This window comes from Talpa occidentalis, unplaced genomic scaffold, assembly GCF_014898055.3.
Source record: "Talpa occidentalis isolate TD23 unplaced genomic scaffold, MPIMG_talOcc4v2.1 talOcc4.11, whole genome shotgun sequence".
Classification (NCBI taxonomy): Eukaryota; Metazoa; Chordata; class Mammalia; order Eulipotyphla; family Talpidae; genus Talpa; species Talpa occidentalis.
In genome coordinates, this window is record NW_023601104.1 from 80,835,560 (window position 1) to 80,851,805 (window position 16,246).

A 16,246-nucleotide genomic window follows, 5' to 3' on the forward strand; every position below is an offset into this window, starting at 1 on the left:
CAGGCCAAGTTCACACCTGAAGGCCATTGCGCTGTTGTGCTGTTTCACACCCCAAAGGAAACCACCTCAGAAAGGTGGTGCACTGGGCCTGAGGGAGAGGCGGGGTCAGACTCCCTGGGGTGAGCCAGCCATGTTGAGCCTCTCCTCTTGCTTGTGACTTTCAACTACACCTGCTTTGCCAGGATGGACGTGGCTTGATCACCCAGGGCAGATGCTGGTGTCTCGAACCTGTCACAGAGGGAACTTGGTAGGAATTAGATGAGTCGTAGAATGGAGAAGGGCCGTTCTAGGTTGTTGATACAACATGGTCATGTGTTCCCAAAATGACAGGGAAGCACCTTTTCTTGTGTTGCTCAGCATCATTTCCAGGCCCCTTTGGTGCATAATCCTGGAGTCCAGAAATAGCAGGCCTCGTCCTCGAAGCTAGATGAACACTGCCTTTGCCTCACACCGTGGAAGCGACATGTTCTGTTTTCCAACCTCTCAGAACCTTTCCTGCCTTACCTCTAGTTGACATGATTTGATCCCTGGGCTATTTTCCTACTTTCATTCACAAATTCTAAGGATGGGCTTCTAGTTTGGGATCCATTCTCTGAGTGTCTTCAAGCCTGTCCCCCGTGTGGCTCGATCAGGCCTGATAGGAGGCACCAAAGGCTGGCAGGGAAAGAGGAGCCCTGAGGCTAGGTCAGCCTCAGTGGGCCCTGTGTCCCCATCTTCAGGATTGCCCTCGTGGTACACATCATCGCAAATTTTACTGGTTAGTACCTCTGGAGGCATTATTTTAAATACCAATTTTTCTCTCTTGACTATGTTCTGACTAGAAGATAAAATAAATAAGGAAGTCTTGTTTCTGGCTCAGGAGTTGCCTGTCATCTAGTCCCATGAACCTCCCTCTGGTTACTTCCAGAGGGAAAGACCATAGGTGGTTCTAGGACAGGACTCATGTGTTGGCTGGTTCCAGTCAGGAGGCAGAGACCACACTAGATGGATACTGACAGAGTGACTTGAAGGCATAAAGAGCCTTTAGCCAGCAGAGTTACTAACCAGGTACCTGGGAGCCACTGCAGGAAGCAGCTACAGTCCCTCAGGAGGAGGGCGCAGAGGGAAGAAATTGGAACAATTGCCCCCGGAGCTGAAGCTCAGACCTCTGGGCGGGGGTTGGCACCTACACCTGAGGAGGATGCTCCTGCTGGTGCAGGTACCTCCAGGGGCACGTGAAGAAGTGGGTTCTGTAAGTGTTGGGAGAACTGCAGAGCCATTCAGCAGCTGCAATGAAGCAGAGTGGCGGGGTGATTGAGGAAGTGGAGACACAGGAAGGAGCTTGTTCCTTCTTCCTCCACCTCCTTCCCAGTCTCTGTGGCATGCCCTGCTGTCCAAGCCTAATAGGGAGCCAGGTGGTGGGGCAGAAAGGTGGCTGGTCCATCCCCGCCAGCCCAGCATCCCTGGCTCGGTGGAGGATGGTTTAGGGCCGAGTGACAGTAGCTTCACTGTGGCACAAACTGTTCCATGTCTGTCCAGCACTGGGCATCATAGGGGTTTTGAGCAGAACCACTTGAGCAAAAGGTGCCGCCCTTGCTGGCAGAAAGTAGCCCAGTTTCCACCTGTGGAATAGAGACAACCAGCAGCAAAGCCTGAGGCGTGGCTGTATCCACACTCGTTATCCAGATACCAGTTCTGCATCTTCCACCTCAAGTGTGAGGGAAATTAGGAAAGGATTGTTGCTTCTGTGGGCGTAACTGGTTTGTTGCTCTTCACTTTACTGCGAATTACAGATACTGCCATTTTCTCCCAAATGGAAGGTCTGTGGGAACCCTGTGTTGAGTGTATTGATGCCATTTTTCCAACAACATGTGCTTACTTTATGTCTCTGTGTTATATATTTTAGCAATAAAGTATTGTTAATATAATAAGGTACCACACAGTTGTTTTGTTAGACTTCATAATCTTGCACACTTAACAGACTACAGTAAACATTCTGTGCCCTGGGAAACAAACAAACAAAAAAATTGGTGTAACATGCTTTATTGCGATGTTCACTTTGTTGTGGTATCTGGAGTGGCCCGAGGTGCACCTGTGATGCCTCTCCATGTCCCTTAGGCCTGGCAAATAGTAAGTGCTGAGATGTTCTCAGAAAGAGTCAACATTAACACAGCTACGTAGGTCTTTGCAGAATCAGTGTCTTGTAAAGCCCATTAAGAAGTATTGGGAGGAGGGAGGACCTTGTTTTGTTCTTCAGGTTCTTTGTAATTTAAAAGAAATTTAATTTGGCCATGTGTCCATTGAACCAAAATTCAGCTGAGGTCAAAAGGAAAGCGTCCAACAGAGACTGGAACATCAGCCAATGTCTCCACCGATCACTGGCAGTGACCATCAGTTCCTGGGGTTGTTCAGATGGTGCGGGGATTGCTACCCCGGTCAGTTCATCTGGGGCTGGAAGGAGGCTCATTAGCACCCACTCGAGATCAATTTCCTACTCTGCTTTGTGCGATGGGTTTTCTGTGTGAGTCTAAGCGACTTTTCCTTAAGTGAAAATATTTGTCTTTCAGGGATTTTTTTTCCTCCACTGAGTGGCAAAGGCCATGTTTGTTTGTCTTAACTCTAAAACTGTTATTGACATAGATGAAGTGTTACTTTTATTAGCTGATCATTACACAGCTTGTATTTGCTGGGTTCCTTTGCATATAATTATGATGTGAAATCTCTTCCTAAGAGTATCTGTCAATAGAGTAATTGACTTTACGGTGTTGACTTTTTACTCAATAACCTCAGAGACTGGCCCATCCTTAGATGTTGGAAACCTGCTTATTTTTAAATTTGCCTGGGTGTAGAGGCCTCAAGACACCTTATCCTCAAAATAACTGCTCAAAGGTCTAACACATGTCTTCTGCTGCATTCTTAGTGAAATTGCTTCCTTAGAATACATTTGGATGGGACAAATGGTACTAGCCCTAGAAGAACAGTTTCCAGCCCTCTTGGGGTACAGGAGCCCTGAGTTTCTTACATTCATAGTATTAGGGGCTACCTCCCAGGTAGGGTACATAGTACTTCTCCTGGATTGGGGCCACTTGCCTTCAATGCTGCCACTCTTTTGACCCCAAACAGAGAAGAAATAAATGTCCAAGGCTTGACAGAGAATTAGGAGTGAACCAATAGGAGGGGCATCGTTCTCATGGTAATAGGGCCCAGAAATTACGTGTTTACACCAGGGAGTTACGTTTCCCAGGGTCCATGTCCTGTAGCTCTGTGACCTTAGACAGGTATACCTTCTCATGGGAAAACCAGCATCTATTTCATGGATTATTAGGAGTAACAATTATTAGGAGTAACAATTATGTGCTGTTATATAGTTAGCATTACACAGATATTGGATGAATAAATAAATAGAACAACCAGATTCTGAAATGAGGAAGGACTTGAATAGACTTTTCTCCCAAGAAGATAAACAAATGGCCAATACGCATATAAAAAGATATTCATCATCATTAATCATTAAGAAATGCAAATCAAACTACACCTTACACCCATTAGAATATCTACTATCAAACCCCAACAACTCCCCTCCCCTGAAAAAAAAAAACCACAGAAGATAGCAAGTGTTGACAAGAATATGGAAAAATTGGAACTTTTGTACACTGTTGGTGGGAATGTGAAATGGTACAACTGATGGAAAATAGCATGGCAGTTCCTAAAAAAACTCAGTCCCCAGTGGGTCCCCATCTCAGGCTTTTCCCTTTGCTTTTGGCTCTTCTGGTCCAGAAATCTAAAAAATGACCAGCAACCTTACTATGTGAAATCTAACCTGTGTTCTGCAGTTGCTTCTCATATTTCAGTGCTTGGAGTGGTGAGTGCTTTTGAAAGTCTGGGTGGCTTTGACTTTGACTTTGCCTTTTGTGTCTAAAAATCCTCTGATCTAATGGTTCTGGGCTATACCAAAGGCAAAATCATTTGTGGAGGAGAACTTTAGGCTCATCGTGCATTCTGTGATCTACGGCAGGGAGATAGACACATTTATCTCAGTGGTTTAGAGGACAATCATGGGAGAAGACTGGTCCCTGCAGCCTGGAAATGACCACTGAGGGCTGTCTCCTGAGATGTTTGACCCATGTGCTTGTGAGCAAGGGCTACCCAGCTAGAACTGGCATCAGGGCCTTGGATTCCTTCTGGAATAATGTTACACTACACAAATAATTAGAAACTCATGCATCCACCACCCAGCTTGAAAATGAAAATATTAATGATACCTTTGGCTTCCCTGAAAGGTGACCAAAATCCCAAATTTTATATTTACTGTACCTGTGCTTTTAAAAGCATTTTTAAATACTTTTTAAAATATTATTTAAATTATTTAAAACATTTTTATTTAAAGTATTTTTTGAAGTATTTACATCTATAATTTACATTTACATCTATAATTCATCTGGAGTTAATTATTTGTATATATTTTTTTTCCCCCAGCAACCTTGCTAAATAAATGGCCCTACTAACTCTAGTAATTTACCTCCTATAAGTAATGTTGTTGTTTTTTTTCTTTCTAATTTTTGTATCTTTTTTCCCATCTTTCATTGCACAGTTCAGGACCTCTGAATAAAAGTAATGATAATGACATCTTTGTGTTGTTTCTTGTTTTGAAAGGAGCTATGTTATCCTCTCTCATTTTGGTAGGATGTTTGTTACAGGTTGGGGAGGAATACACTTTATTATCACAAAATTTTTTTCTATTCCTACTTTTCATATTATAAATGATTGTTAAATTTCATTTAAAAGTCTTTACATTCTTTAAGTAACTGTTCAATTTTTCTTTCATTGTTTTGCTAAGATGAGTTACATTTTAAGTTCCCTAGTTTTACACAAAATTTACATTTCTGAATGTACTTGCCTATGATACATTATACATTGTACACGTTGCTAGAATTGGTGAACTAATATTCTATGAATGGATTTTACATTTTTGACCTTGCCTCAGGTTTCTCTAGTGCTATCTTTATCTAGTTTTAGTACCAAAAATTACATTATTCTTGTAAACTGAGTTAAACTCTCTAAAAGACTATGTATGATTGGAGTTATCTGTAGCTTAATATTTGGTAGCACTTGCTTGCAAAACTCTCTGGGGCTGTGTTTTCTTTGGGTTATTACTTTAACTATTGACAATTTTTAATGATACTCACTTACTTTTTATTTGTTTTAGTTCATTTTGGCAACTGTAGGAATTTGTCCATTTCTCCTAAGTTTTCTATATTGCCTTCAAGTTTTCATAATATGTCATCTTTCTAAATATTTCTATACTTATGCCCCCTTTTATGCCTTATTTAATTTTCTCATCTTTTTGTTTAATCTTGGCATAGTCTTTTTATATCTCTCAAAGAATCAACTTCTGGGTTTTTTGATTACCTCTATTTTGTATCTATGCTTCATTGATTTCTGCTTTTTTCCTTATAATTTCCTATCTTTCTTTGATTTTATTCTTTTTTTCTTCCTCTGGGCTGTTTACTTTTACTTTAAACCTTTTTGTTTTTTCTATAAAAGCTTTAGGCTGTAATATCCTTCAAACTGCTGCTTAGTTGCATCCCACAAGTTTTGATATCTTTTATTTTCTTTATTTTTGACAACTCAGTATTTTCTAATTTCCATTTTGATTTCTTGGACCCATAGGTATTTTTAGAAGTGTATTTTTAAAGTTAAAATCCTACAAGAAAACAGCTGTCTCTTACTTTTGTTTGTAGTTGCATCTTCTATATTGACTACTAATTACATTGCATTGTGGTCAGAGAAGTGAACCATAAGATACTGCTTCTTTGAAATTCGTGGAGTTTTGCTATATGGTCTCGTGCTTGTCAAATGTATACCTTAAAATAATATGCTTTCTACATTATTAGCATATGTTTGGTATATATCCATTAGACCAAATCTTCTACATACTAACCTTGTGTATATGTGATGCACGGGAGAGAGAGAGCACGCTTGATTGATTGAATACTGAATATGATATACTAAAATTCACCATTACAATGTGAATTTTATTGTTTGTCCTTGTAGCGTTTACAATTAGGGGTGTATATATTATTGGGTATCTGTTGTATCATGTTTAAGAACTGCTTTTGTTTTCCTGTAAGGTGAGCCTTTATGAAAATTTAATGACTTTTATAGTGATTTTTTCCCCTAACAGTGTATCTTACTTTTTTTTCAATGTAGCTACCCCAGCATGGCATAACACAACATTTCCCACCTTTTACTTTTTTTTTTTTAAGATTTATTTATTTATGCATACAAGCGCTTGTACAGGCCAGAGATGCAGGAGGTGAGAGGATTCACCAGAGACAGAGTGCAGAACGGAACAGGCAGAATGACCGAAATACACTGCTGAGGGGAGCAGCAGGCGAGACAGGAGAGGTCTGCTGCACCATGTGGGTTTCTCTCTGGCCCTCTGGGGATCAAACTCACTGGTGTTGCAGAGGCTGTGGATTGCTTCATAGTGTGGTGCTTAACCCCTTGCGCCACCAGGGGGCCCCCACCTTTTACTTTCAACCTTTCTTTGTCCTTATGTTATAGACTAGTCTCTTGTAAATAGCATATGGATTTTTGAAATCTGTGTAAATGTATTTACAACGAGAATTTTCTGCCCATTTTTATTGGCACATTTAGATTTATTTCTATCATCTTATATTTTTCTTTGTCCCACTTTTTCCAGATTCTTTTTCCTTTTTTTAAATTGATCAAGATTCTCCCACTCTTCTTTCCTTTTTTTTCCTTGTAATGGTTTTTCAAGTTTTTTATTTCTTTTCTTTCACTGTTGGCCCTAAAACTTTTAACATGAATATTTTAAAATGTCTAAACTTAATCAATGGCTTTAGCCTCCTGATCAATACAAAGCCCTTAAATTGCTTTAATGTCTATTCTCTTTACCTCACAAATGAGATGCAGCATTTATCCAGCACTGTGATTCGATTTCAGTTACCTTTTTCTTTTTTTAAAGATTCATTGTTATTTATTTATGCATACAAGAACTGGGGTGTAGGGACAGAGGGGTCAAGGCCAGAGACAGAGTGGGGAGCAGAACAGGCAGACGGACCGAAGACAGTGCTGAGGGAAGCAGCGGGCGAGTCAGGAGAGGTCTGCTGCGCCATGTGGGTTAGCTCCCTGGTCGGGGATCGAATTCATGCCGCAGTGGCTGGTGATAGCGTGATGGTGCTGAGACTTTAACCCCTGCACCACCAGGGTGACCCCTCAATTACCTTTTTCAAGTCACTTATTTATTATTATTTTGTTGTATTGTTAAGTCAGTACTTGATTACATTTTTGCTTATCATTTTCTCTCATATCTCAGACCTTCTTTTATTTGCAATCATTTTCCCTTTTTTTGTGAAATACATTCTTTAAAAGTTCATGTAGCAAATATCTGCTTTCAGTTAAAACACTGACTTCTTGTCTGAAAATATATTTTGCCTTCATTCTTAGAAGATAATGTTACTGGATATACAATTCTAGGTTGACAGTAATTTTTCTCTCTCTCACTTTGACAATATTATTCCACTTTCATCAGTTTCATTTCTTTTATCTTAATTAATACTCCTCTTTATGTGGTATATTTTTCATTTGCTACTTTTAAATCTTCTCTCTTTTAAATCATCTCCTTTTTTTAAATGCTCTACAGTTTGACTATGCTGTGTATACATAAGCACTTTTTATTTATCCCCTATGAAATTGTTGACTTTCTAAGAATCTAAAGATTGGCACCTTTCATCAAACTAGAAAATTCTCTGTTCAGGCATTAGAACTTGCCCATTTTTCCTTCTCACTCTAGAACGTCAGTCAGATTTACTTGGATCTTCTTACTGTGTTCCACATTGCTCAAATTTCTTCTATAATTCCACCTCTTTGTTTCTGCTGTATATTTTATATCTTCAGATCTATCTTCCATTTCATTAACTTTTTTCACTCACTTTTCTCTTTCAGCCACATTGAGTTTTTTAATTTCAGGGATTCTTTCATCTGTAACAGTTCTCTTTGATGCTTTCAAAATCAGTCTGTTTGGCCTTAATAATCTATTACTTCTAATATTTTTCAGTTCCATCTTATTTCTTTATACATACTTTACATTCTATACCTAGTTATTTCAATATTTGCAGACTTTGCAATTCAAATTCTGTAGTTTCTTTTTTTCTGTTGTCTCTTGCTTATGGTGGCTTATTTCTTTTGCATTTAATGATTTTTTTATTATGAGTCTGTATTCCTTGAAACCTTACTATCTGTGGTAATTTTTTATGTCCTGGGTTTAAAGTATGTTCTTCTAGAAAGAGTGTATTTTCTTCTAGGAGGCACCATCAGGCAACTTAAACTAAATTTAGCTTGAGGTCTTTTGAACCACACAGAGAATCCTAGCCTCATACCCCTAGACTCCAGGCTATGGTTAAGAATTAACAAGGGAGGCTTTGCTTTCCTCCCTTTGCATCTGTAACTGAGGTAAGGCTGCCATTTACCCCATGTCTACCAGTGGGGGTTACTTTCTCCTAGAACCCTATTGGGAGTGTCCTAATTCTAGGGTCCTAACATTTGATATGGCATTTTTACATATTCATGTTTCTTAGTGGTCTGTTTGCTGATGTGCCTGGTGATTTTAAATGATCAACTCCTACTTAAATATTTGCCTGAACTTAACCTGTGGGAATCCTAATGGCCTAAATTAGGGTTGCTTTCCTCAAAAGAAGATTTGCTTTTAAATGTCTTCTGGGAGTCTGGGCAGCCAACACACTTAAAACCACTGTAACCCCTTTGAGGGGCACAGTCTGGTGGAGTGGCCAGAATCCATCATCCTAAGTTCAGGCTCTTGGCTCCCAGTGCTAGTCAGCATTTCGCCAAAGAAACAGTGGCAGTCTTGGTTGCCTGATGTTCACATGTCAGATCTTTTCTCTTTACTTTTTCATTTCTGTGTGTAAAGTTCTTTTGGTACATCTGTGCCTGTGGGCCTCATATTCCCATTATTTTCTGGTGAACCCAGCAATGACTTTAAAATATGTTGCTGTACTTTATCCAGGATATTTTAAAGGATGCCATCCATGTTCTTCTCTGCCATCCAGCTGGAAGTGGGAGCCTCTGGTCATCGCTCCTCGTCCATCTTTCTAGCTCTGGTTTAGGCAGAAGCTCTGCATTAGCTCCAGCTCCAGCACAGCTTTCAGTAACTCCTCCTCTTTCTCGCACTTTGCAATAGATCCCCTGGGAGGATTTATTAAAGGATAGCCTCTAGTTTTAAAACTATCAGTTTTAGAGGGAACCCCAGTGCCCAGGTGTCAGGTAGAGGCAAAATAGGCTAATTATATATAACAGAATAAATAGGGAGCTGGTCGAGAGGACAGCAAAATGGCCATGTCTAATCAGAAGCTATCCCTTCACATGTTAGTTGCAAGCATTGTTCATTCTTGACCTGAACCTTTTATGTTCAATATTTCCCATCTCCTTGACAAGAAAATGAATACTAGATTTTTAGTTGAAATTAATAGCACATGGTTTTGTTGAGGCCTAGTAAAATCAGGTGGCTTTCATTTATGCTAACCTATGATAATTGTGGGTATTGTTATCTATCAATTCAGCTAAAGCTGAAAAATCACAGACATTTTAGATATATCACATGTTCATTTTAATGAATTCTTTTTGAAGAGGTGGTTAGAAATTCAGCCCCCAGCACATTCAGGGTCACTGGTTTCTTCTTTTAAGCCTTTGAGCCCTGTGATTGTTAGGGGGCAAAATGGGGGCACGCCAGGACCCCAAACCTGTCTGCTCTAAATGGATTCTGCCATCCACCATATAAAGACAAAACATACTCTTAGTGTGTAAGACCCTCAATGGAAAAGAATTCTAATACAACTGCTGTGTAATAAAGAAGAGGAAAAGAAAGAGTGTAATTAAAATAGCTTGCCTATGAAGCTCCAAAGTTACCCAACCCCTCATGAGTAAATGCCCAGACAGACACTGTTGGCCCACAGTGGGGCCACTGAAGACTGAAAGCTGCCACAGCCTAAGGCACCTTCTGGTGGGGACCCATAGGAAAAAGGCAGAAGGCGCCAGGCAAGTCTGGAAGAAAAGAGCAAAATCAAAAGCCAAGCCAAGATAAGCCTCCCCAGGGACCTCTCACCCACGTCTCTGTCTCTTTCATGTGTCTCTTTACACGTCTCCCAAGTCCCCGGTCCAAGGCCAGAAAGCAGGTGCAGCTTCTGCTTCATGTGTCTCCTGCTACACGTGCCTTCTCTAACCCTCTTTTCTTTCCTTCCCTTCCTTTTTTCCACTCTTTTTTAGCTTCTCCTTGCTGCTCTGCTCCATCCTACCTTGCATGGGGCAGGGAACTTGGAACCTCCCTTTTCTAAGGGATCACACTGTTACGTGATGATAAGCCCTGCCGAGGGAGGAGCTGGACGCCAAGTCAGTGCAGCTTGACCAGTCAGGCACCACCTTCCATCAAAGTGCCCGTAATTGACAGAGTTTGTCACTTGCTGCTGATTGGTGTGTGATTTATGGATGATGAGCCCACAGGCTAAAGGCTCAGGGAGAACTCACTGTATCCCACAGGAAAGAGATACATTAAAACTTAAAACATAAGTTTTATTTGAACTCCCTGAAGTTGCTCCTGCTTATGTGTTTTCAGCCAGAAACATTGTCAACGGATGTGTTGATTTCCCGTCTTCATCACAGTCAGCTTCTTTCCATTCCTACTGGAACGGGGGGCAAGAACTAGGCAGCTCACCTTGGACAAATCCCTGGGCTCATTGAGTTCCTGTTGGTTTTTCTGTAAAATGGTTGAGCCCTGTCAGTGTCCGACAGGTGTGCATTCTGGAGCCGCTGTTGGCGAGGAATGCAGCTCCGGCCAGTGCCTGAGACCCTGCTGGGTACAGCGCTGGCTCAGGCCCTCTGGAGGTGGTTTTCTTTCCTGATGTGCATTCATTACTGTGGTTGCTTTAAGAAGAAAGTCAGGTTTGGTGCTGGTGCATCTTCAGCACCTCTCACGTGCTTAGTTATTTCAGAGATGTTCTCAGACCCCTCTTGCGATAGAATGCAGTGAAGATGTTCTGTCTTTGCTTTTGTTTCAGGGTATTTCTCCCACACCCCTACCCCGAACTTATTTTAAAAGGTTGTAAACCTAGGCCTCCCTGGTGGCGCAAGGGGTTAAGCACCTCACTATGAAGCGATCCGCAGCCTCTGCAGCACAGGTTCCATCCCGGCCGGCCAGGGAGCAACCCACATGGCACAGCAGACCTCTCCTGACTGGCCCACTGCTCCCCTCAGCAGTGTACTTGGGTTGGTCTGCCCGTTCTGTTCCCCGCTCTGTCTCTGGTGGGTCCTCTAAGCCCCCTCCAGCCCCCCGCATCTCTGGCCTGTACCCCAGCTCTAAGTGGATAGATCTTTAAAAATATATATAAATAAAAGATTGTAAACCTGAGGGAAAGAGAAAGGCACAATGAACACCTTTGCCCTGGACCCACTAAGAATTCATGTTTGGTGACACGGCCTTACTTCTCTCAGGCCTCCCTGCTCTGGAGCCCCCCTCCCTCCCCATATATGTTTAGAGAGGCATCCTCTTCTGCTCAGCGATGGTGGAGAAGGGAATCCTAAGTGCTACATAAAAATAAAAGTCAGAAATGAACTGATTTTCTAAGAGCCAACCCTAACCCAGTTTACTCACATGAGTGTATCTGGGTTGACTCTGAAGCTGTTTGGTGCTGGTTGAATAGATGTATTATTTTTGTATTTCCCCCTCGTTACCTGAATCTACAAAGATCAAGAGAACCATTACCCAAGGCTTTACATTTTCATTTGCTTTAATAACAGTAGCTTCCACACAATTAATTACATTTACCAAGTTTCATGTTTGATAACATCTCATAGAACGTTTTTCTGGCCACTTTTATGTACTTGAGACAGAGCCAAGGCACAGGTCTTCTGTAGAAGAGATGTCGTGGAGTCTATTCCCTGAGCTCAGGCCTGTGTTCACAGGCAAGCCGGTGAGAACTTGTCCCTGGGGGCTCTCGGCTCTTGCTGTGTGCCTCCTTCCCATAAGCTGCCTCCCCCAGGGGCAAAGAGCAAATGAGGCTGCTCCGGGAGGGCCTGTCACGACCACGCTGCCTGACGGCAAGAGAGGAGCCGGGTTCAGAACCCTCCCACTCCACACTTCCTCAGCCTGTCTGCAGTGTGGCCACTCCACGCCTGGCTCAGCACTAGCCCCTGGGGCACTGTCAGTGCCTGGGCAGGTCTGCGGAGCTCACGCTAATGGGAAGCAGAGACGTGTGGCCTGCAGCGTATAAGGCCAGTGGGCGGCGGCTCTAGGGACTGGACAGCGAGTGCTTACCGCTGGGCTTGTCTAGAAAGGAAAAGTGTGCTCGATGCCCCAGAGGTCTCAGAAATGCTTGGTCGTGCAAGGGAACAGCTCTCCGCCCTGCTGGAAACTTCCACTCATGGTCAAGGTCAGACGCTTGGTCTTTCTGGGACCTTTTCCTTGTCCCCTCCCACTGGCCCCTCCAGCTACCAGTAACCACTCCTGCCAACCTCATCTCTCTGATGCTGCCATTTCCAAATCCTACTGTGTGCCAGGTACTAAGAAATACAACTGCCACACGGACAGAAGCAGTGCACAGCCTGCCCAGGAATAAGCCTCCACCCCCCCGCCCCCCTTAGGCCAGATGCCCATTCAGACTCCTGTGCCCCCGCAGTCCAGCCACTCCTGCAGGGGCCTGGCCAGCCTTCCCACTTTGCAAATAAGGAGCCAAGGGGAGGCCAGCCCTTGCTCAGACTGGAGGGCCTGGCCCAGCAGCCGGAGGTGTGTTGGGTGCTGTCGGGCCGCGGAAGGAAGAGCAGGAGAGGTGGTGAGCGGGTGCTGGAAAGCCCGCCCCGCAAGCTGACCGTGTGGCAAGGCTCGAGCTGGAGGGTCAGACCTTGGTTCAGCTGCTTGTCTGCTCTGTGGCCTGAGTCGAGTCAAGTCAACCGGCGTCTCCAGACCTCGCTGCCGGCGCGGCCCACTGAGAAGCCGGCTGGGAGCCAGGGACTCTGCCCTGAGCACGAGCAGCTCCTCTTTGGGGCTGTGAGCATCTTTGTGAAAATGTGCATGTCTGATTCCCCCGGCGGGTGCCCCGGGCCCTTTGTGTTAGGTGCTCAGTGAGCATCTGTTGAATGAGGGAAGCACCGCGTGTGACCAGTTGTCACCCCACAGCAGGGATCTCTCGCTGAGCACCAGATCCAGTCTTCTGGCAAGAGGCTCCTCATGCGGCGGCTTCGGAAGAGAGGGGGTGTCCCCTCCGAGGTCGCAGCGCCTTGCCTGGCGGCGTCTGCCCCGCGGCGTGGCGGGGCCCGTGGGCAGAGGCTGCTGTCAGGCTCCCGGCACAGTGACAATCCCGGGGGTGAGGGTGAGCGGGGGGCGGGCGTCAGGGTTCAGAACCCCCCGTTTGAAAGGCAGAACCACCTGCCGCCAGGACGTTTGCAATGGCAGGCTGGCCGGGGTGGGCCGCGGGGCGTGCGCGTGTACCCGGAGGGGCTAACCCGTGTCCCCTCTCCCCGTGCCCTTGTCCTGCAGGAACGGCCTCGCCGGCTGCCGGGTGCGGACTGAGAGCGAGCCCTCGTGCGGCTCCCCCGTGGTCAGCGGGGACCCCAAGGAGGACCACAACTACAGCAGTGCCAAGGCCGCCGCCGCGCGCAGCGCCTCGCCCGCCAGCGACTCGGTCTCCTCCTCGTCGGCCGACGACCACTACGAGTTCGCCGCCAAGGGGAGCCAGGAGGGCAGCGAGGGCAGCTTCCAGAGCCACGAGAGCCACAGCGAGCCCGAGGACGACGACAGGAAGCTCGGCCCGAGGGAGGCCAAGGACGCGCCGGGGGACGGCGGCCACGCGGCGCAGCACAAGAAGCGCCAACACCTCGCCAAGACCAGGAAGGTCCCCAGCGACTCGCTGCCCCTCAAAAAGAGACGCACGGAGAAGCCCCCCGAAAGCGACGACGAGGAGATGAAGGAGGCCGCAGGGTCCCTCCTGCACTTAGCGGGGATTCGGTCCTGTCTGAACAACATCACCAATCGGACGGCAAAGGGGCAGAAAGAGCAAAAGGAAACCACAAAAAATTAAAAACAAGTCACTGATTTGTTTTGAACTTACGGCCATTTGGTTTCAGCATGTCAGGAGATTTCTAATGATTTGTGGCAATATCAGCAATTTATTTTTTTTCTTTTTGGTTTGGTTTTCTTTCTTTTTCTTTCCTTTTTTTTTTTTTTTTTTTTTTTTTTTACTTTGCCCCCCTCCTTTGTTTGGGACCCTTAAGAATTTTATTTTTAAAGGAGATTGAAGCCATAGAACTCATATTGACACTCAGCTGTTTTACAAAAGCTTTTCATTATCTGAAGACAAAACCGAAAAAGCCAAAATTACCATTGCTTCCTCCAGCTTGTCAGGAACATGTGGCTGATCCCGCAGGGATGTCAGCGAGAAGGCCATGGGAATGAACACACATTCGACACCTAGAAGGCATTTGTGCAAAGTAGTCATCTCAGGCCCCACCATTAGGTCTCAAAGGTTAGGGTGTCCTCCGGGGTGGGTTCACTGAGTGAGTGTGCAGAAGGCAATCAGGGAGAAGGGAGAGCCCTTTCCTCTCATAGCAGATCCAGACCCGTGGCCTGGGGCATCAGGTCTTGCCTGGAAGGCCCTTGGCATGGCCACCCGTGTGCACAGCGGTCAGTCTCCGGTCCTCTGTGCTTCTTAACCAGGAAGCCCAGAAACATCGTAGAAGGTGGGCACTGGGCCATTCATATCACCAGGTGTCAGTGACACATGAGAAGAAGAAACAAGGTCAGTTTTTAGTGATATTGCTAACATTGAATTCTGTTCTATATTAAATTAAGAGAATGTTTTGCAAGCCATAAGCCTGAAGTTTGGCCCTGTACACACACACACACACACACACACACGCACACACACACACGCACACACAGAGGAGGGACAGAGAGTGAGAGAAAACAAGCTATGTCTTCTTAATCGCCCAAGTGAAAATCAAGTCCAAGAAAGTATAGTAGCTGTTAAGGAAGGAAATAATGGTACAAATCTTTTTCTGTCTGTCAAAACTATTTGATTCAAGTGGAAAAAAAAAAAGCTATGGAACCTGCCATTAGTATTGTGGTGTATCTTTTAAAAGATTAAAGGCACATTGATGGACACAAAAAAGTAAAACATGGCAAAGAAGAAAAAAATACACCAAACTCCTATACTGCCCTCAAAATGGAGTTTGCAATTGATGTCAGTCAGGATTCATCCTTATGAAAATCGGTGATTTCCACACTCAGCCAGTGTAGCCAGCAGAAATTTCTGATCCACAATGCATGGATTCCTTTGAAAAAAGAGAAAAAAAAGAAAAAAAAAAATCACAAAAACACAAACTTTTTTTTTATTCAAAAATAACAAAGTTCTTGTAAGGTAAATAATGTATTTAGCATGAAGCATGAATTATTTTCATATAAATATAGAAAATAGAGAAAAGGCTATGCCTCTAATTTTGAAGCCCTTAGGCTTAGAGGTTCTTTTGGTTTTCTTCTTTTTCTTTATTTTTTTCTTTCTTTCTTTTTTTTTTTTTCTTCCCAATTATTTTGTTTTGGTTTTTTGAAGCAGGTGTTTAAGGTTTAACCTTCTTCAGGGACAAATTCTGACTGTTGGGGAACTTACTTTGCAATATAAAAATCTCTTCATGTTCTGGTAGGGCCTGGATGGTGGAGCTCTGTACTGCCTTGTCTGCGCTTCAGCCCCGACCCCTCTGATTCTCTGTTGAAAAGTGTGTCCTTTCTCTTTGTCTGTACATGTTTACCATGACGCAATAATTTGAGGGCAAACTCAGTAGTGAGTGTGTATGATAGAATCAGGAGAATTATGGGACGCTGACTTGAGGAAACCCTGACCGCGATTTTGTTCTAGGAAGAAGGCAGTGAATAATTATGCAAATTTGTCAGGAGAAGGGGAAACACGCTAATGGGCCTTATTGGATGAGGGTGTGAGTTCGGGTACTCGTGAAGGCGGAAGTGACACAGGTGACCAGCCCCAGGTGTGTTCCTGTGACGCCATTTCACAGTGGGAAGGAGGGGCCGGCCGTCTACCACCTCAGCACACGAACCAACCTGGATTTAAGGCCACCTAGGTTGTGAGAGCTGAATTTAGACAACCGGACGATGTCACACAGACCAGAAACTCCTATTACCTTTGCCAGAAAGAAAGAATATGGGGGTGGGGGGGAGCCAAAGAGAGAG

The 16,246-nt window shown here is 44.3% G+C and overlaps 1 protein-coding gene across 8 annotated transcripts in view; it reads left to right on the plus strand.

Annotated features, from left to right (window-relative positions):
* FOXN3 (forkhead box N3) overlaps positions 1 to 15,092 on the plus strand; it is a 359,639-nt gene extending 344,547 nt beyond the window's left edge. For all 8 annotated transcript variants that reach the window (XM_037503725.2, XM_037503724.2, XM_054691729.1 and 5 more), the window contains one exon: positions 13,547 to 15,092. In XM_037503725.2, the coding sequence (XP_037359622.1) occupies positions 13,547 to 14,087 (541 nt within the window). In that variant the 3' untranslated portion in view covers positions 14,088 to 15,092. The remainder of the gene's footprint in view (positions 1 to 13,546) is intronic.
* Positions 15,093 to 16,246: the final 1,154 nt, after the last annotated feature.